Here is a 21,944-nt window from a genome sequence, read left to right on the forward strand (position 1 = left end):
TTTGCCATTTACTCGGTATTTAACTTTAGTTTTTGTGTTTATAGCTCAATAGCATCTAGAAGTGTAGATGCAAGGAAACTCTTGTGAAGATTATTTGCTTATTTATTTCACTTTCATGTTAGTTAAGTAGTCCACGATTTTAAATTCCCATTCATTATTACGTGACGAGGGAGGTCCTTTTTTAAGCAAACTTTTAAAGGAAGAATCATACTTCCTACATCCAATTTAAATGTGCGGTATTTTAAAAGAATTCTTTCTATATATGGATCTAAAACTATCCTTAAATATTTGTTTACTTATAAATCATCTAATTAAGAATAGAATGAGAATATAAAAGTTAATTATTTATAAATATAAAATATTTTTAAGATTAATTTAAAAAAGAAAAATATACCACATACCCCTCCGTCTCAAATTATCTGTCTCTTTTTATTTTGCACGGCCCTTAAAAAATATTAATTAAGAGCGGTATTGACTGTTTTACCCTTATTTATGTCTAAGTTATTTATGTGTCATTTCCATTTACGACAAAATTCTAATAAAGAGTAAAACAGAAAAAATACTAATTGCGTCTTTAAACGTCTAAAATGACAAGTAATTTAAGACGGCTATTTTTAGTGATCATGACAGATAATTTGAGACAAATGGAGTAAACAGATAATTTGAGACGGATGGAGTAATATTAAAAGGTTTAAGGGCAAATATGGACTTAGAAGTAGAAACTACTAAACTATAAACCCCAAAAAGTAAATTGGTATGGAAAACTGAGAGATAGAGTATAATAGCTCTTTTGACGGAGAGTTATACCTTAAGAAGGAATGTGTGTACCTAACTTACCGGGATATATATACAACACAGGTGGCGGGACTCATGTATGCAAACGCCTTCCCTGTTCTAGCGCCGATCAAATACCCTCTTCTCTCTCTCACGCGCCCACGCGCCCACACGAGAATTAATGAGAGAGTAATCAATTCCCTTCTAAGCTTCCCTTTCTCTCCATAATATTACCATACTGAAAAGTAATTCTTTCTTTTTTGAATAACATTATACATACAATCGAGTCCAACTCTCTGTTTTTACGTAGAATAGGTGAAGGACGTAGAGAGTGTTTGTTTGTTTGAATAATGGAGAAGAAAAGTGGTACGTTAGTAAAGAAGCCAAGTGAAAAGAGAACAATATATCCGATTGGATCGGAACAGTATACACTTTATGAGGAGATAGGGCAAGGTGTTAGTGCATTGGTTCATCGTGCTCTTTGTATTCCTCTCAATGACATCGTTGCTATCAAAATCCTTGATTTCGAACGTGATAAATGTGATCTGGTACCTACTTATTTGCCTCAATTCTCACTATTCATTAATTCTCAACGTTGAAAAGAATATAAAGTATTTGATGCTTGTTAAGTACAGTGCGCTTTTTTTTTTTTTTTTAAAGCCTTGGTCAGCAAGTTTCATTTTTTATTTATGACTTTAAGGGTGTGTGCCAGTGTCGATTGAAATGGGTTAAGAACCTCAGAATGTTCCGTGTTCAAACACCCAAGCTATTCCATTCTATGTATTAAAACACATCTGATGTTTGAGGTGTGTTTGAATATATAGATGGTGGTAATTCAGGTAGAAAAATGGAACAATTGATAGTTGAGGTGTGAAACTCCCACAAAAATAATAATTCAGATGTGTTTTTGATCATTATCTCTTTTTTTATGTACTTATTGCCTTAATTGTCACAATTGATTAAAGTAATTCTAAATGTTGGAAACAATATGAAGTACTGGATGCTTGTTACTTATTAGTAGTATTTTTAATACCTCGGTCACAAAGTTCTTTTTTTTTTTTTTTTTAATGTACGTCGGATTGCTCATTCTCCACAATACTTTAGTCTTTTGTTTGGTTTATTTTTTATGTGTGATCACAACATTTCAGATGTTAATTGCTGCACATTGAAGTGCCTATGGATGGACGAACTAAAAGCAGTCTTTGAGTTCTGAAGTTTTACTGAGCTTTGGCAACTTGTGTTTTCAGTACTGAAAATAGCTGAAATAAATATTCATAGAGGTTTTATATCCATGGTGGGAGGGATATTCAACTTTTCCATTGAGTTATTACAAGATAGTACTCCCTCTGTCCCAATTTATGTGATATACTTTCCTTTTTAGCCAGCCTCAAAAATAATGTCACCTTTCTATAATTAGAAATAACTAGACTTTAAAATCCCCTTTTATTCTTAATGAAATGATTTGTAGCAACACAAATGTTTGAGGTTTGTTTTAGATCACAAATTTCAAAAGTCTTCCTTTTTTCCTTGAACTTTGTGTCAAGTCAAACAGTGCCACATAAATTGGGACGGAAATTTTTGCTTTTCAAAAGAAGGGGTTGATAAGGCTTATGACTTTTATCCTATACCTGGTAGAAGGGTCTAAGTAAGGTTCCCACCTTGAAGATGTTTGCCTTAGTTACTATTGAGACCATGATTAGAAGAATAAGTTGTGCTATCAAAAACTCTCTGTTTTGCAATTATCACCTTCAACAAGCTCCTTGATCTTTGCTTTTCCAGGTGAATCCTAGCTTGCCAATCTATAATTTTTGAGTTCTTATCATCTTGGTGAAATGTGAGCATTGAATGTGATGCATTTTCTTTATCTTTGGATGAATAATCTTATGAAATATTTACTTCTCGAAAATGCTAGATTTCTAGATATTATCAGTTTGTTTGCGTTCTGGTTGCTGATAATTTGATTATATGAAGAAACAAATTGGTTGAATTCATTTTCACATTTATATCCAGAGCTGTGTGTCACGGGAAGCACAAATAATGGTCCTAGTTGACCATCCCAATGTTCTAAAATCACATTGCTCCTTTGTCTCTGATTACAATCTATGGGTTGTCATGCCTTACATGGCTGGAGGTTCCTGTCTCCACATACTGAAGGCTGCTTATCCAGATGGTTTTAAAGAGGTGGTTATTGCGACAGTTTTACGTGAAACACTAAAGGGTCTGGAATACCTTCATGATCATGGCTATATTCATCGGGATGTCAAAGTAAGTCCAGCTGTTACAAAAATCCATTATTAGTTTTTTTTGCAGCAGCCGGTTTTTGAGAATTTGATGAGATTACATCTTCATGCATGAGGTTTCATTGTTAGAATTCTTGTGCTGCTTTACATAAGGCGTCTATTGCAACTTGTTAATTAATCTCATTTGAGGATCTCTATGGAGTTTGGACATGGAATCAAAGAAGAATATTTAGGATACCTTTTGTGTTTTACATCTCATGCAAATATAAGAAAGGACAAACTAAGTTGTTCAGGACGATAACTTTTCTGGAACATTTGGAACTTGAAGTCACCATACTTTTATGGCTATTGTAGGCTGGAAATATTCTCATTGATTCACATGGTGGAATAAAGTTGGGAGATTTTGGCGTATCGGCCTACTTGTTTGATTCAGGTGACAGGCAGCGTCTGCGGAATACATTTGTTGGAACTCCTTGTTGGTATGCTTTAATCCAGAGATTGCTTCTGTCTTTTTCTCTATTTAGCTTATGCAATGTATATAATAGTTGATAAGCGTGAACATTGGCTTGTTTATACATAACAATGAACATATGTTGCAATACATATGAGTTTACAATGTGCACATTCAGAAACTTAGACATTAAAACTATTGATAAGTTCTGATTCAAAGTACAAGTTGTTGTTTCTCCATAATTTGAGATTTCTTTTACAGGATGGCACCGGAGGTCATGGAGCAATTGCATGGTTACGATTGCAAGTAACATTTCTGTGTATTTTAGTATTCTGCTTTTACTAATTATGACTTTATACAGTATATAGGAAGTATTTTATTTAAAAATATATATTTTGCAATGGTTCCCCACAGAGCTGATATTTGGTCTTTTGGCATAACTGCTTTAGAGCTTGCTCATGGACATGCTCCTTTCTCAAGATACCCTCCAATGAAGGTACACTGACAGTGACATTCTATATTTCCTTTCCTTGTGGAACCTTTCTGAATTTTGACCACAAACGCATTGCATATTTTTCACTTCGCAGGTGTTGCTAATGACATTGCAAAATGACCCCCCACGCCTTGATTCTGAGAGGGACAGGAAGTTCTCGAAGGTATTTATCAAACCATTAATGTTTATCCTCCAATAATGTTGTTAACATCTGTGCAATCCTTTTTCCTTCTCAGTCCTTTAGGCAAATGGTTGCTAGTTGCTTGGTAAAAGATCCTTCAAAAAGGCCCTCAGCCAAAAAGTTGTTGAAGCATCCTTTCTTTAAACAAGCTAGGTCCAATGATTATATAGCAAGAACATTGTTGGAAGGCTTGCCAGCTCTTGGTGATCGCATGAAAGAATTGAAGGTCTGTTGCCATTCCACAATAAGATTCATAATTCCCTCATTTTTGAGGACATATATGTTCCATCTAGATGACAACATTGCCTCAGTATTTCTATGGTAACAAAAACCTTTTCTTAATTGTAGAGAAAAGAAGAAGACATGCTAGCACAAAAGAAGATACCAGATGGGCAGAAAGAAGAAATGTCACAGGTTGCTGCGCCATAACCTTAGCCACATCACTAGTAGAAGACTCTGATGGTTTTATATATGTATACTATGATATGATATATTACAACTGGCATTTGTGATTCTATAATCATAAGGATTATTAGCCGTGCATGAGTAATAATATATGGTATGGTATACACATCGTTTTCTAGAGTATGTATCCAGCATTAGTCTATAAGATGGTTCCTTTTATATTTAAAGTGCTTCCAGAAGTACAAGTGGGTAACCCATACAACTCACTGGGTTAATGCAGTTTAATTAATTTTTCCTGCATCTCATCTATGCTGTTTAGATTTGATATACCAGATGAATATTAGGCAATACTTTTTGGCTTAGACATAAAACAGGTTACAGGCAGTTTACTGGGAAAAGATATTGAGGGATTATATTTAGTTCGCCCTACATATTCTTTTGGTATGTTTTATATCTAAAATAATATCATTTTCCACCCATTTTCAATAGATTTACTTCTAAGTATTTAAACAATACCCCACCTTTGTTTTCCCAGCAAAAAGCTTCATGAGAATATTAGGATTGGCACTTCATGGGAAAAGCCTTTCTGAACTTGGATGTGATAATTCAACCCAGACAGAGATTTGTAATTGTAAGAATACAATTTCTAGCTGAGAGTAAAACAGAAAAGAACTTAACTATGTCCGGAACAAGGGAGAATTTGCTTAAAATCACAGATAAGAAACGAACTTAAAAATTTATTTGTTCCCTGCCATTTTTCTCTATTTCTGGCCTGTAGTTAAGGTAAAATTGAACCTTACTCTGCTTCAACATCATGTGCAGAATGAATATAAACGTGGGATTAGTGGCTGGAGCTTCAATCTTGAAGATTTGAAGGCACAGGCTTCCTTGGTATTTGAATCTATATTTTATTGCAGTTGTACGAATAATATCTTCATATATGTGCTTTATCCATTGATTTTCCGATGAGAAATGCATGTAATGCGAAGAGGGCATAGGGGTGGTTGAGTTTTCTCAAGCATATATTAGTCTTAGTCTTTTAAATGTTAATTTTCACCTTGGCAACTTGCTACAAGACGATTTCACATCTGGATTATCCATTGTGGATTTTTTCTCCTAAAAGCAAGGGAAATGAATGCAAGTTTGCGAACAATACCCTTTATTTTCTTCCTTTTTTACTTTTAGATTCCAGATGAGGAAATTATTGGTGAGAATGACCAAGGTGGTAGTACAGATGCTCTGCCGGGGCTTGAGAACCAAGGAAACCGGCTTCAATATCAGTTATCTTCTCTAACACTTCCAAAGCTTCAGCATCAATTCTCCTTTGGAAGTCAAAGTTCAGATGCTACAGGATTTGTATGTCTATGTCCCTTTGGTTTTATATAATAGGGAGCAATTTTGGGTTTCTCCTCCTAATAATACATCTTTCAACAGGATGATAACAATGCATCTGCTCCTCCTTCGCCTGCCGACCGCACCATGGCTTGTAGCAGGTAAACTTATGTTGAGACTCTCACCCTCTTGTATCAAGTTTTTTCCTAATTCAAAGGACCTACCAAATTTATACTTTTCAGAGCTAAATTTGAGAAGTCTGATGATGATTTAAGCATTGCTAGTTCGTTCCATGAAGCTCAAATTTCACAAAATTCTTCTCCATGCTATGAGGAGATGAATTTACTAGGAAAAGGTGAACAAGGGACTCATGCAGAAACATTTGAGGGCATGCCCATAAATTCTTGTCAAAGGTATGATATTAATTTTCTCAAAACCCTGTTGAATATTTCGCCGAGGTGGTGTATGTCCTGTCTAAGGATGCTAACATTTTCCATGTGAATTTTAAACCTTGTTCTGTAGCATCTATTATCTTCAACATTTTTTTTTTCTTGACTTATTAAGTATCAGCTCTTTGTTGCTCCAAGTGAATACTTTGACTGGGATTCTGTTCTCATACTAGTACATTTGAATCGGCAGGGTGTTGTACTCTGCCTTAATTTTGGTAATAGAGGATGCAAGTGACTATTGAATTTCCATTCCTTGTTGGATAAGGAAATAAAATATATTTTCCGAATTGCTCACTCCAACATTGGGAAAGTCAGTGTATGCCTGGCTTGTGGATTTCTTACCACATTTCATATCCCTTTTGCGACAATGTCTTACTACCAACTCCTTCTCCTTGTGATGCTTGTGAGCCTCGAGCACCTCTAAGGCTCTAACACCATCAAGCCTTGTGATTAAGTGTCTCAAAAAAGGTATATATCATGTTTTTTTTTTTTAAACTGGTAATGTTGTATTCCTCAGCATTAAGGATATGCTGGAGACCTCCAAAAAGGTAGTAACAAGCTAAAGCAAGAAAGTAAGTAATTACAGTAAACCTAAAAGATCTACTAGCTGTTCAGCATCTTCTATACAATGTTCTTTACTCCAAAAGTAGAAAGTTGCATTGCAGCTCCCTTTGATTTTCAGAATGCTGTTGAATCTATCTTCAAAGCTTGTCCTATTTCTCTTCCTCCAGATAGTCCACCAGATACAGTGTGGAATTATTCTCCGCCACTTCTTCTGTGTCTTGCTTCCCTCTCTCCTAATCCAGCAACTTAACAAGTCTGCTCTGTGCTCTGGCATTGACCATTTGGTCTCTGTTAGACTGAGGAATAAAGACCAAAGCTGAGATGTGACTTTGCAATGGAGAAACAGAATTTGTCTCTCTAGCCTCATTGCATAGCATGCAGCTGGACACAAATGGCATTCCCTTTTTCTGTAGAATCGCACGAGTAAGGAAAGCTTTCCTTATTACTAACCAAGCAAAACATTTAACTTTAGTAGGAGCCATACTTTTCCATACTTGCCTCCATGGACCTATTTTGTTATGATGCATCCTGGAAACCTCCTACCTATAAATTCTGCTCACAGAGAACTTGCCATCCTTCTCATGCTTCCATCTAATGGTGTCATCCTCTGTAGTAGTGTCTTTGAATCCATCAATCACCTGCAATAGCTCCACAAACCTGCCTACTTCCCAATCATCAGATGACTCCTGAGGGGACCAACTATCAGTCACTGTAACCTCAAGGTTAGTGCACCTATTAGCCAGATCAGGGAAAGCTTGCATCAAAGCTTCCTATCCAATCCATAAGTCCTTCCAGAATAGTATTTTAGTACCAGCACCCACCTCATAACGAGTAGTCCGTGCTAATCTAGGCCAAAGATTCCTGATAGATCTCCATACTGATGTTCCATAATTAGAGATATACTAACTAATTATGGATATTGTGAACAATGAAAAAGAATGTTTTACCAATTATTGATCTACCTCTATAATGAATAGGTAGCAAATCGGAGGCCATTTGGGTGAACTGAACGCTTAAAGAATCAGAAAATTCTCAGTTAAAATTGTCTTCATTTGTTAGACTGAAACTCAGATACTTTCCCGACTGATTTTCGTTGGATAAAGCTAATTTCTTTACTGAATTACCGATTTTCAGGCAATTAAGTAGGTAAAAGGGTGAAATGCCTGGGACAATCTATTCACAATTTTCTTTAGTCGATTTATTTTGATATGCTTTTGTGAACTGCGAAATTCTTATTAGTATACAAATTGAGTACATTGATTTCTAAATTCCCTTTACTTGAAGTCATTTTCCATGTGCGTAATTGCCTATTTCTTTAGTTTGATAAGCAACCATTTTCTGCAGTGTTTAAAATTGTCTTTTCTTTTCTGTGTTGAGTGATAAAAGTTCATCCCAAAACGTATCCAGTTGCAATGTGGCTTTTCCTCAAACAGCGAATGATTTGCCAGCTGAAGCATCCATTAAACATTCAAGAACTTCAGGCAAGTTATAATGATACAGCATGTATTATTGATCTTATGAACACACACTTTCATCTGAGTACATTACACACTTTCATCTGAGTATATTCTTGCGTTTATCGGTTTAATATTTGCTTGCTAAATAAAGACTGTATATAGCCGGTAGCAGTGAAGATTTTGAGGAGAAAACTAAGTATCAAGTTGTTCAGCAGAGGGGACGATTTAAAGTTACCTCTGAGAATGTTGACGTGGAAAAGGTGAATATATAGCGCTTAACTTTTATTCTTAGTAATAATGCTATTGCTGAATATCCCTTAAACTGGTGAATATCTCTCTATGTCATTTGTTCTTTCTCTAATAAATAGTTTCTTAGCTTGTGAACAGAGATGATATGTAATGTCATTTGCTGTCTCTGCTTTAGTGGATGTTCGAAGTATTCAAGAATCTCTTGAGTTTTGTAGTGGCTAATATCGTTCTCATCATTAATATGGACTGCATTGCTAGTTTAAGTTTTAAGCATATCATTGAGTTCTGTAGTAGTTAATGTCATTCTCATCAGTGACAAGTATGTCTCTTCACAAATTTCCACTGATATTATAGTAACATTTAATTCATTCTTCAGGGCTGTTTACTATCATTGCATCAAATTGTTTAATAGTTTGGAATTTGAGCTTTGGGATTGAGTAATTAATGCAGTGGTAGAGCATGCAGATTGCTTGTTAATGTATGATGAATTAGAAACAGAGAGATAAAGGACTATAGACATAAACCAAGTTGATAATTCTAGAAGTCTAGTAAACCACTGATCTTATCCTCTCTCTTTCTTTTTTTCCATTTTTATTTTATTTATCAAAAAGAATTTATGGATTATGCAGGTGACTCCCGAAAATCTGGCTGCCACTCAACCATTACCACCTGATCCTACACCGGCAAATCTTTCTTCCCAGTCCATATTTCCAATGTTGCAAAACGCTTTACAGGCAACTATTATTGGAAGAGTAAGAATGGATCTAGAATTATGACTTGCTAAGATTTTCTGTTCTGCTTAGAAACTTTGTAAAACTGATTTTATTCTAACAGGAGAGTATTCTTAGTGCAATGAGACAAGTGACCCGTGGTGACTCCACAGGTGCGGCAATATTTTCCTCTAGAATTTCGTTTTTCTTATCCATATAAAAGGTCTAACTTGATCTGTTCAGTTAACCTTGCAATGGATGCGGGATGCATTCCATCAAATTCAGCTGGAGTAGAGAAATCACTGGTACGGATTTGTACTAATCTTGTGCGACATCCTTTGCACATTCAACTATATTAGTGACTTTGGCATTTCAAACCAGTAATTACTGTTTGTAATTTCTCTCGTTTCTTCATTTTTGTGGGGGGGTCCGACATACTATATGACATCCTTCTCTCTTTCTACGTAGTTGGAGGCAGCTCTTGAGAGGGAGAAGGATTTACATCGTGAAAATGCTGATTTACGGTGGAGGTATTATGATATTAATATTGCATGTGTATTTGATATTATGAATATTGCATGTGTATTTTGGCAATTATATCTACTGGTCTTGAAGCTTCTATTTCCTTGATATATAGGCTCGAGCGCGCACAGGAAGAGCTTCAAAAATATAAAGCAGAAAATAGAAGCTCGAAGTGACATAAATTTGCGTGTAGTCTACATCAAAGTGTAGAAGGAGATAGCTGGCTTTGTAAATGAGATATCATAGTTAATTGTTCCTCCGTACAATTAGTTTGTTTCTTGGAGAGGGTAAGTTGTTTTTTTTTTTTTTTCTTTTTCATTTTTCCTTTTTCACTTGTTTCTTATTGTTCTTGTTTTGCTAGGCTGATTCGTGTACATGTTGAAGTTTAGAGAATATAATACTTAGTGATATTGATTCATATATTTATTTACAACCTTAACAAGAATTTGCTCTTTTTTTTTTTGTTGCAGCATAGGAAAGATTGTAGTTGGGGGTGGTAGTCTTTGTAACTTAAAATACTTTTTAATAAAAAAGAATTGATGGATCTGACTCTACTTGAATACATTGAAGTCCTCAATTAGCACGTCATTTTAGCTATCTATTATATAGCGTGTAATGTTCTTAAAACCGAGTGGGACATTGTTTCTTATTATCTCACCATCCTTGGTTTTTTGATCTTGGTTATCCTGGTCTTCATGATCCAACTCCATACTTGTATAATTAAGAGACAGCAAGAGATGATACGTCCAACTGAACCAGGAATTGAAGGAGGAGAAGATGATTAAGTATGAAGGAAATCGCATCATTCTTGCACTGTTACTGCAAATGTACACATCAAATGTATTTATACAAGTAGTTTCAGTTGCTAAGCCTCAGATAAGCACTGTGGTCAACAGAAAAGTGCATATTGGTTTACTAAGTACTCAGTAGGTATGCTCAGACACTTTGAATAGGCGAAGTGTCAAGTGCGTCGCCCATTTGGTTTGTTGCTAACTAGTTCTTAATTGGGTTTAACATATATATACTAATTATCAAGTCACCTAGAAGATAACTGCACATAACATAACCGTTCATAAATAGTGGGATTATATAGGCAGGCCACCAGCTACAACTATATTTTTGCCTGATTTTACTTTTCGCATGAAGAACACTAGGAGCTGAGTTGAAGAAATTTTAGTGCCATTGGATGCTTAGCTTCAGAGAGTTGATCAGGCTTTATAATTTCTACAATCTTCCCATCAACAAGCAGGCACACTACATCAGCTATTCTCTGTATTTGCTTGATGCTATGAGAAACTATCACAATTGTCATCTTCTGATCCTCCTTCAGCTTTACAAGAACGTCCTCAATATTTTCTATTGATATTGGATCTAATGCACTAGTTGGCTCATCCAGTAGCAGAACCTTGGAAAAGATGGAATAAAACGTCAGAGTCCTCTTTCCAGTCGATTCACTAAAGTTTCCTTTAATTTGCAAAACATACGCAGACTTATATTTGTATTTCACTCACCTCTGGTTCATTAGCTAAGGTCCTAGCAAGTGCAACTCTTTGTGCCTGACCAACAGATAGTTCCCCGCCTGACTTGTTGAAGAAAGATGCGTCCAGGTCAGCTAGAGTCAGCAACTTGTTAACCTCGTTGTCACTTAGTTTATTTCCCTTTAATTTTGGCCCGTATTGTATATTATCTGCCACTGTACCTAAAAATTCATTAATTAAGCATCAGCCATTGAGATTGTATCAGCCACAAAGTATGATCTTTCAAATTGGTCAAGCTCAAGACTGTCTAGTTTATGGCTGTTTCTATATGGTATATGTGAGTGTCGCTTCATTGTGTTTGCTGTTAATATATTTGCCTGTTTCCAAAGGGGTTTATAATTTTCCTGATCACTCCACCCATAGTCTTAAGGTTTTGAGTTGGATATTCAGATTCTTTCACATGGTAATCTAGCCAAACTTTGGTAACCTTGCTCACATAACCATTTCCCTCTTCGTGTTCTATTGCTCTGATCTTTCTCTCAACTCAACTGATGGAGCTCCCCTGGGCTTCTCATCTCTCTCTCTCTCTTAATTTAGGCCCGTCGAGCCACTAACATTGCTCCAGGCCTACTCAATAGCCTACTGAGCCTAGTTTGTCTCCCTCTTATAAGGCCCACTAATCATGTTGAGCCTTCTCTCTTTAATATAAAATAGGAAAAAAAGAAAAAAAATCAAATCCACGTGTAATCCCTAGAATCATGTTACACGGGCCGGAGGTGTTGGAGAAAATACATTCGTTCCTCATCCGTTATTTAAGGATTTTCAAAGGGGTTTAGAACATCTGGAGCACTCCACGCATAGATTGTAAGTTGGATGACCAGATTCTTTCACATTTCACTAATAGTTGGCGTTTTGACTTACTATCAATATTAAGTCCAAGGAAATGATTTAACTTTATCCTCTAGAACAGTAACAAATACTCGATGAAAGAATCGAAGTGCACGCAAGTTGACCACAGGGGCGGATCTGCAGGGGCTGATGTGGGTTCCCATATTGAAAAATATAATAAGCAGATAAGTATTTTGAATAGGCGACCCACAACTAAAATGACAAGATGGTCCAACTGCAAGAAAGGGAACGTAATGTAGATCTTGTAATCATATTGAAAAAAATATAATAAGCAGATAAGTATTTTGGGTAGGCGAACCACAACTAAAATGGCAAGATGGTCCAATGTCAAGAAAGAGACCCCAGAATTGCGTTTCGCCCATTATGCATGGGATCGATTCCTGCTAGACACCGTTTTTAAGGTTAAAATATTGTTTTGGTTCTTCTTCCAGCCCACTCCCCTAGGTTCTTCTCCCACATTCTCTTTTTGTTTATTTCTCTCTTATATTTTGTGTTTATTTTCTATTTTTCTATTGTCTTCCACATTCTAATTTCCTCTTATATTGCTTATTTTCTATGTTGCTAGCCCACCCTCTGCGTTGATAGTTGATATCATTATCTAATTCTTTGGTTTTCGATATTCTATTTTAGAAGTTAATTTGTTGGGTTTAGTTATTTATTTTAAATTAAATTTTTGTTTTTAAATAGGTTGAACTTGTGAAATGAGAGTGATATGATTTAAAAAAAAAAAAATAAAGCCTCAAACCACTTCCAATTTTCCTTCGCTAAGCTCTCCTTCATGTAATTTGTTCGATTATTATGACATATGAATTTATTTTACTAGGAACCCACAAGCTTAAAATCCTGGATCCGCCTCTGGTTGACCGTACAATATTATGTTGAAAAAAATACAAATACTGTCCTAGTTGATTTTGCATTGCAATTGAATAAAGCATAGTGGATTCTAAATTTCTATTGGAAGTAGTGTAACCATACCTTCAAACAAAACTGGAAGCTGGAATAGCATGCCAACCTTACGACGAAGACAGAGTACATCCAGATCACAAATATCATCACCATCCAAAAAAACAGTGTTCTTAGGGGGTTCCCACAATCTGTTTAGTGCTCGTAAAAACGTTGATTTTCCGCTACCACTGGGGCCTATGATCCCCATGATTATTCCTTTTGGTATGTCAACACTGACACTGTTCAGTATAAAATCTCCCTTATCTGATACCTTGTTCAGACCCCTAACCTGAATCTTTGTTTCTGCTTCACCCTTTAATCCATTTTCAGTCATTTCCACTGCTAGAAGATGTCCTCTTTCTCCTGCTCACCATCATTCAAAATATTCATCAACAAAATAGTTTGACTAGCTCAGCAGAAAATAAAAAATCCCATGTTAAGCATTTTGATGAACACTAAAAGTATGGTAGGACCGTAGGAGGTGGCAGGGAATTAGTTGATGTGCATGTAAGCTGGTTGAGACGCAACTATTATCAAAATAGAAAAAGGGAATCATGAAATGACAACCAAAGGTTGTGCTGGGGGTAGTAATACCCCTTGATCCTTAACTAGAGGCCTCATATTCTGGGAATGAAATCACCGTTGTTTGGAAGTATTTTACCTCCAAACTGCAACTTTTCGGCGCGAACCCAAATTAGTTGGTACCCAAATCAGGTAACCAAGGGTGGAAAACTGGAAAAATAATCACGAAATGGATAAATAAAACTTTTTAAAAATTATTGGACTAGAATCATACTGATGATAAGATGAGTTTTGCTTCAACGAACCTTGTGAAATCTCCAAGGAGTGTAAGCTATCGAGCTGAGGACTACAACCATCAGGATTACTTTTGCTCCAAACTTGTGACATCTCCATGGTATATGAGTTATCAAGCTGAGATTAATTCAGTTGTCAATTTATCTGCAAACTAGAAGTAAATGAAAGGAAGCTAAATAGTCTGTTTGAGTTATATCTCGTGACAGAGTGATAATTCAAAAGTGATAATTTAAAGTTTTATAAAATCTACCTTCCCTAGTTCGTCCTAAAGTTTAGTGAAGTCATGTCATCAATAGTAATTGATTTAATAATTGCTTTTAGGTTGAAAGGTCAATAAATGAGAGTCCGCAGCTTAAATGACTCAAAAAATGGGTTTGTGAACATAAAACGCACTAAATTAGTGCGCAAAAGGCATTTAATAAAACGCCCCACCATCTTCCACATCTGATCGGTCCCCCACCAATTTAAAAAAAAAAAAAAAAAGATCGCCATTAACAAGAAAAGGCTGAGGTCCCAGCTTCCAAAAACGTCGTTTTCGTGTTATTTTTTAACCCGAAATTCAATATTCTTGGTATATTCAAGTCAAGGAACAAGTTTCGAAACTTGAATTTCGGAATAAAGCGGCGTAGATTTGGATTTTAAAAACTCAAAAACAACCTTTAATCTAGGTATTTTACTTTGAATTTTCTATTACATTGTTAAATATATTATTATCCTAAGCATGATTAATGTTTAACAGTTGCGGATTTCAAAAAAAATATTACGCCAAAAAACAGCTCGCAATAGGGTTGTCCAGTGCGTTCTTTTTCGTTTTTATTTTTTATTTTTTTATTTCTTAATTATTTGTTAATTGTTTGATTAGCTAATTGTTAATTATTTGCTAATGATATGTTAATCTTTAATTATTTGTTGATTGTTTGATTAGCTAATTGTTAACTATTTGATAATGATATGTTAATCTTTGTTTGATTAGCTAATTGTTAATTATTTGATAATGATATATTAATCTTTAATAATTTGTTAGTTGTTTGATTAGGTAATCGTTAGTTATTTGATAATGATATGTTAATCTTTAATTATTTGTTAGTTGTTTGATTAGCTAATTGTTAATTATTTGATAATGATATGTTAATCTTTAATTATTTGTCAGTTGTTTGATTAGCTAATTGTTAATTACTTGATAATGATATGTTAATCTTTAAGTTTTTGTTAGTTGTTTGATTATAGGAAAATATACTAATCTTCTAATAATATCTTTATTTGTTAAATTTTTTAATCCATGTTAATTATTAATGTGCTAATTAGTTATCTAATTTTATGTGTTAATCTAATTTAATTTTTTTATGTGTTAATCTAATTTTATGTGCTCATAGCTTATCTCATTTTATGTGTTAATGTGCTAATTAGTGGTCTAATTAATTATCAATTGTTAATTAGAAATAGTTAAACCTTAATATCCTTAATATATTTGTTAGTTAATTGTAGTTAATTCTTAGTTTAGGATTGAACATCCTTAGTTTAAGATTAAAAATATCATTAATATAATATTAGTTAGTTAATTGTAGTTAGTATAATAATTAATTAACAATTATTAATTGGCAAATTTAGATAGTTAATATAATTTCCCGTTCAAGGATTAGTTAGTTAGTATAATTTTTCGATAAAGAATTACATAATTAATATTACATGTTAATGATTAATTATAATAAAAAATTATTAATACAGCTACGACACCTCCATGGATCCCAACCCTCTTCATCCAGGGCCTTCGACGCATCAGTATTTATCTACAAAGCTTACAGTCCCAGCTATTATGGGATGAGCTGATAGATTCCAGTACGTTGTTCCCCCCCCCCCCCCCCCAACGTAGGGTGGAATATGCGTGGGATATTCTAGAGGCTCGTCCCCTATATCGTCGCGTATTAGATATACTTTATCAGGGCGGTATCTACCATTGCGTCGCTGTTGGTCGGGTACAGCATGATAGGGCTCTTGTGACGGCCATGATTGAGCGATTGCGATCGGAGACCTACACATTTCATCTCTTTACTGGTGAGGCCACTATCACGCTTGAGGAAGTGGAGGTTATATATGGTCTACAGGTAGATGGACACCCATTATACATTGAGGAGCCTCAGCAGCTCAGATCGTACCGGCAGGAGTTGACTAGGCTCACTGATTTCGTGCCGGGGGAGCGTGATCTCTGGGGACAGACTCGGGTGTCGTTGGTTTCCTTCTGTACTGACTTGAGCAGCACCCATCATCCTATTACAGAGGACACACCTCAGGTGGAGGTCGATTGTCGTGCCCGTCTATACTGACTCATCATATTCGGGGGCATCTTGTTCCCTAACACATCGGGTTCCCATGTGAGCTTACAGTATTTGCTATATATGGAGGATCTGGGCGAGTTGGGATGTTATAGTTGGGGAGCTGCTATTCTGGCTTACATATATCCATCACTAGGTGAAGCTTCTGTGTGCGAGCGTGTGGATGTCGGCGGATTTCACGCACTCCTCCAGGTAATATATTTAAGTGTGAGTAATTTCATTCTAAATATAGCTTTTTGAAACGACGACTAATAAAACACTTTTTTTAATAACCCTTTCAGATATGGGTGGTCTAGGTTGAGGCCTTTTCAGCCCGTAGCTGCGCACCCTCGGCCTTCATTACTGAGGGCATGCCCTACGTGGGGAGATGGACGGGAGGCGTAATTCGAGATGTGGATATGCACCACAGACTTCTTCTAGCCAGGGGTCAGCTAGATCGTATGACGACGTACATCGTAGTTTATTATCTTTTTTTTTTCTTTCTATTTTTGTCTTGTATTGTTTACTAATTCATTTTTTTTTACAATTTTTTATATAAAGGCCGTATGATCAGATTTTGGATCAGTTGCCGGCGTTTTGTAGGGTTGGTGAGCACATGTGGAGGTCGCGGTGTCCGTTGATACATATGGATATCGTTGAGAATCACGTGCCCCAACGCATCTTACGATAGTTCGGGGATGTACGCAAATATACCTGAGCAGGTTGTTTGGGAGCACGACCACTACACGCGGGACGAGCGTGCGGTCGTCGATGCTGCATTTCGGGCCTTTATGCAGGAACAACTCCATCATTGGGATCATAGGATGGGGTCGCTAGCGGTGGTCGGACATACGACCCCGATCCTCTAGTGCATGTAGTGGTACCGCCAGACACGCAGCTTGATTGGCAACCCCAAGACGCGTCACGCAGAGGACCGAGGATATGCAGCACTCACGGGACAGTATCAGGCATTGGTAAGTTTACCCCACTTAAACTTAATTAATCGTCTTATATATTACGTTACAAATTTATTCAATCATTAATATTTGCAAACAAATGCAGCTACGGACCGTAAGACGATGCGCTGGGAGAGCATGGGCCATATGCATTCCCCTGAGACGAAGGATACGCGGCCGGGATGGTTCGACCAAGCCGATGGTGGTGTGCAACGATCACGCAGCTCGAATGTATCCATGAGCATGTTCCGGATATCCGTGTCGAGCCACCCCCAGCACGTGGTCGTAGTGTGGAGCGGTGGTGATAGAGGTGGGGGTGTTAGAGGTGGTGGGGCCAGAGGGGCTGGTGTTCGAGGGGATGGTAGCTGAGGTGGTGGGGCTAGAGCGGCTGGTGGTCGAACGGGTAGGGACAGAGGAGGTGGGGCTAGAGGGGTTGGTGGCCGAGGTAGTGGCGGTGGAGGCCTCTGCATAGTAGATGAGCCTGACGATCATGCTACCGTTCCCGCTCCAGCCCAGTAACATCCGTCGACTTTAGAGTGCCTGTTCGTCGACTTCTTACCGAACGTCGACACCCTCACGCCCCCATCTTGTACGCCATTTTTTACTGAGTGGCCATCATTAGAGACGCAAGCATGTGCGGCAACCGAGTTCTTCATCCACGGGGTGAGCCGCCAGTTCGTGATCTACAGGGTGGCAAGAAGCTGGAGTACGACTACACATTCCTGATCTTCGATAGCTGGAGCCAAGATGTAAGTGTTTGAGATAATTATTTTAACAAATTAAAATACTTATACTAATTATTATATAATTTTTCATTTCTTAGGATCTAGCTCCAGCTCCGGCACCATCTACATCTCCGTTTCCGGGGCCCGCTCAGGAGCCTGCTCGGGAGACTGCTGAGGAGCCAGCTCAGGTGCCCTCTCATCATCCATCTCAGGAGCCTGTCGACATACAGGTTTGATTTTTTATAAAAAGATAATGTATTAGTTAAATCTAAATTATAATTAGGTTTATCTTTTTAATTGTTTATATGTTATTTCAGGTTTAGTTTGGAATAAATATAAACTAAATTGTTTATATGTTATTTTAAGTTCAGTCTTCTGCGCCTGTGGACCCGTCTCCTGCTCAGATTGACCCATCTCCTGATACTAACGAGGTTCTGATCCTACAAAACCCATTCGTCCCCCATAAGAAGCATGTTATTGTCAAGGGCGCATGTTGCTCCCAAACGCACACCCAAGTATACGTGGTCGTACAAGTAATAGAGACTGTTAAGTCTAGATATCGATCCCACAGAGACTTAGATTTCACTGTTAAACTAATTCAAATCCGAATAAAACTATTCAAGAAAGTAAAAATCAAGGTGTTTGTTGTAACTAAACTAAAACTGAAAAGTAAACAATTTATGATAGGTATTTTTGTGACTGAGAGTATTTTGACAAAGACTGTAAGATTTAACAGATGAGAGAAAGATCTAGGTCATGGCTTTCGACAATCCGATTGATCTTCGGACAATTCCACCTATTTTATTTCCCGGGTTGCTAGTTGACGGGTTAATTATAACTTTATGATATTCTCTCGAACTACTTACAAGCACACGTAGATGTTACTATAACACCTATATCTCTGTGGTCATCAGAGGTAACAAGAACACAATTAATTCTCTGTATTCAACTAAGTAGGGCTAAAGGGTACATCTCTATCCTCGGTAGCGAAACGATTAAATCGAACAAAATCTATTTATTCTTATTACGTACGTGAACTCCCTTTCTCAAGTCCAATTCACGCACCACAGATAGTGTTTAACTATTGGCCAGATAATCAAACAATTAAGATCAAGAATAAATAAGCAACCCAAAATATGAAAATTTAATTGATAGAAATAGTCACCAAATCAACTATCATGTCTTTCGCCACAACCCTAGAATTAAGAAGTTTAGCTACTCATGATTCTCAATGAACAAGAAGAATTCATGAGTAATCTAGGGTTGAAAAAGATAAAAAAATAAAATAAACCTAGAGAGCGAAATTAGAACGGTGGCTTACAAGTCTTCCAAATATCCCAAGTTACTCAAGGCTTATAAATAGCCTCCAACTTCAATAAAAATGAATACCTCAAAAAGAGAAAAGAAAACTTATTAGTACTACTTTATGTTTCTCCCTCTCCCCTCATTTTTGCTACTTTAATTTATTGAATTGCTTTTATTTTATAACACGTTATCAGCACGAGACTCTATCATTTTGATCACTTACTTTGATTTAATTTCAGGCTTAGAAAGCAATTTAAAGGGAAGGTAAGAATGAATCTCGTTGATCAATTTTTAATTGTTAAGTATAACTAGTATACGTACCCGCGCGATGCGCGGTCAGTTGGTACGTGTAATCATGAATATACAGGTTTATTGAACATTTTTAAGATTCGGCTTGTTGTATAATAATGTTACAAAGCTCACCTGAGAGAATGTTAGCATATTTAGCACCTCGACATGTTACAATACTTAATACTTACAATTTGTTAACAATACTATAATTTTTTTTAAATACTTTTTATTTTTCTTGTTCCATATTTATTGTGTTTGCATTTTTAATTACTTTATCATACGATTATTTATTACGTTTTCCCTTATGTCCTTGCCTATCACGCCTCTTTTAATATAATATAAATAATCATTTTGTACTCCTTAACAATATTTATTGCAACATTTCACTTTTATCACACAAGAAAAAAAGAACATTAATGAATTAATATAATGTCTATGAAGAAAAGATACCCTACTTGCTTACTTTCTCTCTTCTAATCGATTACTTATCAACCTACACATTGCTTAAATTATTGAATGGTCAAAGGTTCAAAAGTGCAATCGCAAAGCGGATACAATATATCCAAAGTTTTCAGATTTAATTTCTATTAGTAGATTAACTGGAAAGTTTTGATCAGCGAACTCTGATAAGAAGGCTAACAGCAAAGGAAATTCTTTTCCTCCCAACTTAAATTATGTAGAAATCTTGTGTTATGTGCAATAACATTCAGAGGTTTATTAATGAATCAGTATAATTTTTTAATAATTCGTTCATAAGTTACACATATATTCCAGGCTAAGATTACCAAGCAACACATTTTTGTATTGATTTTCTATATTTAATTTAAATGCACTCCTGAAGGTTACCAAATATATATGAGTTACCAATTATTTATATTATATATTAAAGCAAACTAATTATAAAAAGTTATTATTTTATTTAAATCTAATAATAATTTTATCGTACCTCTTAATATATTTAAAGTGATAAATATGAACTCTGAAAATTAATTATCTATATAATAAAATTTTAGCGACATCGTTGAAGTAAAACCTAATTCTGAATTTTCTACTGAAATTCGAAATAATAATCTGTAACGACCCATTTGGTCGTTTAGCACTTTTAGGCATAATATTCCTAAACACCCTTTTCGTGGTCAAATCTTCCGTCTATAGTCCGCGATAACGGGTGATTCGGTTATTTAATTGACGAGTTTTAGTCCTCATTTGACATGCGAGGACGAATGTTCTAAAGGAGGGGAGAATGTCACACTCCATAATAATCCGTGCTACTTGTATTAAAACAAGAAAGAATGAGTTAAGAAGGTTCAAGGAAAGTTAATCGAGTTAGTAAGAATATCGTTATAAATATGGTTGTCTTAAGTATCTCGAGGTGACCTGGTAACCTAAAGGATTTGAAATCGCGTTATGAGTATGTATATGAGGTAATGTGAGTGACCTTTTAAAGTATTTGAGATTATTAGTAATGATATAGAAGATGGACAAAAGATAGGAATATACTTTTTCGATTGGAGTTTCGTCGAAGCTTTGAGTTCTACTTATGGTTATCGTGATTCTACGGACCCTTCGAGACATGTATATGAATTGTTATGGAGGTAAATGACTGTGTATATGTATGTATAAGAGGTTACATGAGGTTGGAAGAGGATTAGAAGTTAAACGAAATGAATCGGAACAATTTCGCAAAATCTCGGACCCGATTTCAGCCTATATTGTAGGAGGCATATCTCCTAGTATATGAGGAGTTTTAAGGTGTTTCAAAAGCCTAAAATTAAGTTAATCGAGTCTAGTTTGCAACGCAACAAACAGCTCGTCAAAATGATATCGGTAAGGAGATATGGATGATTCAAGTCGGGCTGAGTATTAAGACTATCTCAAGATACAAAGTAGAGACTTTAACTTCCGATTTCGTTTGAAGTCACAATTTATCTACAAATTTTGTTTGGTATAGAAGCATTAATGGAAATTAGGAACTACTTAATCGTGGTGTTAAGTTAAATTAGTGGCAACAATGAGCCAATATGAACATTAACATGACATGTCCAAAGATGACTAAAGTCATCTTAAATAAGACTACTATAGGGAGACATACAAATATACATTTAAATGTGATTCATCCACTACACTTACATTATATTGTGGACAACCAAATTGAAAGAAAGGAGTATGGAATTCAGCCAAGTGACTGAAAATAAGGCATCCATGTGAGGCATGCATTTTAATATTTAAGCATCTACTACTTTATGAAAGTATACATTGTTTTAGGAGGACATAACATGGTGGAGGGATCATTTCACATTAAATATTGCTCATTCATCTTGGCATAATTACAATGGACAAAGGGTGGTGTATGAATCATTCACCACACATACAATTGTCTTGT

The 21,944-nt window shown here is 35.9% G+C and overlaps 2 protein-coding genes across 5 annotated transcripts; one reads left to right on the top strand and one right to left on the bottom strand.

Moving 5' to 3' along the window:
* The first annotated feature begins 774 nt into the window (after window positions 1–774).
* LOC132052278 (uncharacterized) lies at window positions 775–10,459 on the top strand. 3 transcript variants are annotated; one of them, XR_009413970.1, is made up of 20 exons: window positions 777–1,322; window positions 2,785–3,039; window positions 3,369–3,493; window positions 3,727–3,771; window positions 3,880–3,961; window positions 4,053–4,121; window positions 4,195–4,365; window positions 4,488–4,553; window positions 5,367–5,435; window positions 5,730–5,900; window positions 5,979–6,037; window positions 6,119–6,289; window positions 8,276–8,370; window positions 8,509–8,606; window positions 9,225–9,347; window positions 9,430–9,478; window positions 9,549–9,610; window positions 9,774–9,835; window positions 9,943–10,114; window positions 10,189–10,459. XR_009413970.1 is itself a non-coding variant. In XM_059443749.1 (19 exons), exons 1-19 carry the CDS (start codon window positions 1,125–1,127, stop codon window positions 10,001–10,003), a joined length of 2,010 nt encoding a protein of 669 aa, XP_059299732.1. In that variant the 5' UTR covers window positions 775–1,124; the 3' UTR covers window positions 10,004–10,459. The 3 variants fall into 3 exon arrangements, 2 of the variants coding, with proteins under 2 accessions (XP_059299732.1, XP_059299730.1); XM_059443749.1 differs by having other exon boundaries at window positions 775–1,322; window positions 8,297–8,370; window positions 9,943–10,459; XM_059443747.1 differs by having other exon boundaries at window positions 9,943–10,459.
* Window positions 10,460–10,608: 149 nt separating this feature from the next.
* Window positions 10,609–14,171, bottom strand: LOC132052279 (ABC transporter I family member 17-like). 2 transcript variants are annotated; one of them, XM_059443751.1, is made up of 5 exons: window positions 13,987–14,123; window positions 13,754–13,891; window positions 13,190–13,522; window positions 11,339–11,526; window positions 10,609–11,232 (listed from the first exon to the last, which is right to left on the bottom strand). In XM_059443751.1, the coding sequence occupies exons 3-5, from the start codon at window positions 13,491–13,493 to the stop codon at window positions 10,978–10,980; spliced, it is 747 nt and encodes a 248-aa protein (XP_059299734.1). In that variant the 5' UTR covers window positions 13,494–13,522; window positions 13,754–13,891; window positions 13,987–14,123; the 3' UTR covers window positions 10,609–10,977. The 2 variants fall into 2 exon arrangements, with proteins under 2 accessions (XP_059299734.1, XP_059299733.1); XM_059443750.1 differs by lacking the exon at window positions 13,754–13,891 and having other exon boundaries at window positions 13,987–14,171.
* Between the last annotated feature and the right edge of the window lie 7,773 nt (window positions 14,172–21,944).

The sequence above is a fragment of the Lycium ferocissimum genome, chromosome 4, assembly GCF_029784015.1.
Source record: "Lycium ferocissimum isolate CSIRO_LF1 chromosome 4, AGI_CSIRO_Lferr_CH_V1, whole genome shotgun sequence".
NCBI classification, from domain to species: domain Eukaryota; kingdom Viridiplantae; phylum Streptophyta; class Magnoliopsida; order Solanales; family Solanaceae; genus Lycium; species Lycium ferocissimum.

What these genes read in the sequence shown, in the direction of transcription:
- LOC132052278 (XM_059443747.1), top strand. Translation starts at nt 1,125, where the DNA reads ATGGAGAAGAAAAGTGGTACGTTAGTAAAGAAGCCAAGTGAAAAGAGA. An exon ending in AACGTGATAAATGTGATCTG is followed by an intron (nt 1,323 to 2,784) that starts GTACCTACTTAT and finishes ATTTATATCCAG; the next exon opens with AGCTGTGTGTCACGGGAAGC. An exon ending in ATATTCATCGGGATGTCAAA is followed by an intron (nt 3,040 to 3,368) that starts GTAAGTCCAGCT and finishes TGGCTATTGTAG; the next exon opens with GCTGGAAATATTCTCATTGA.
- LOC132052279 (XM_059443750.1), bottom strand. Translation starts at nt 14,074, where the DNA reads ATGGAGATGTCACAAGTTTGGAGCAAAAGTAATCCTGATGGTTGTAGT. An exon ending in GCTTCCAGTTTTGTTTGAAG is followed by an intron (nt 11,527 to 13,189) that starts GTATGGTTACAC and finishes ATGAATTTTTAG; the next exon opens with GTACAGTGGCAGATAATATA. An exon ending in CCTTAGCTAATGAACCAGAG is followed by an intron (nt 11,233 to 11,338) that starts GTGAGTGAAATA and finishes ATCTTTTCCAAG; the next exon opens with GTTCTGCTACTGGATGAGCC.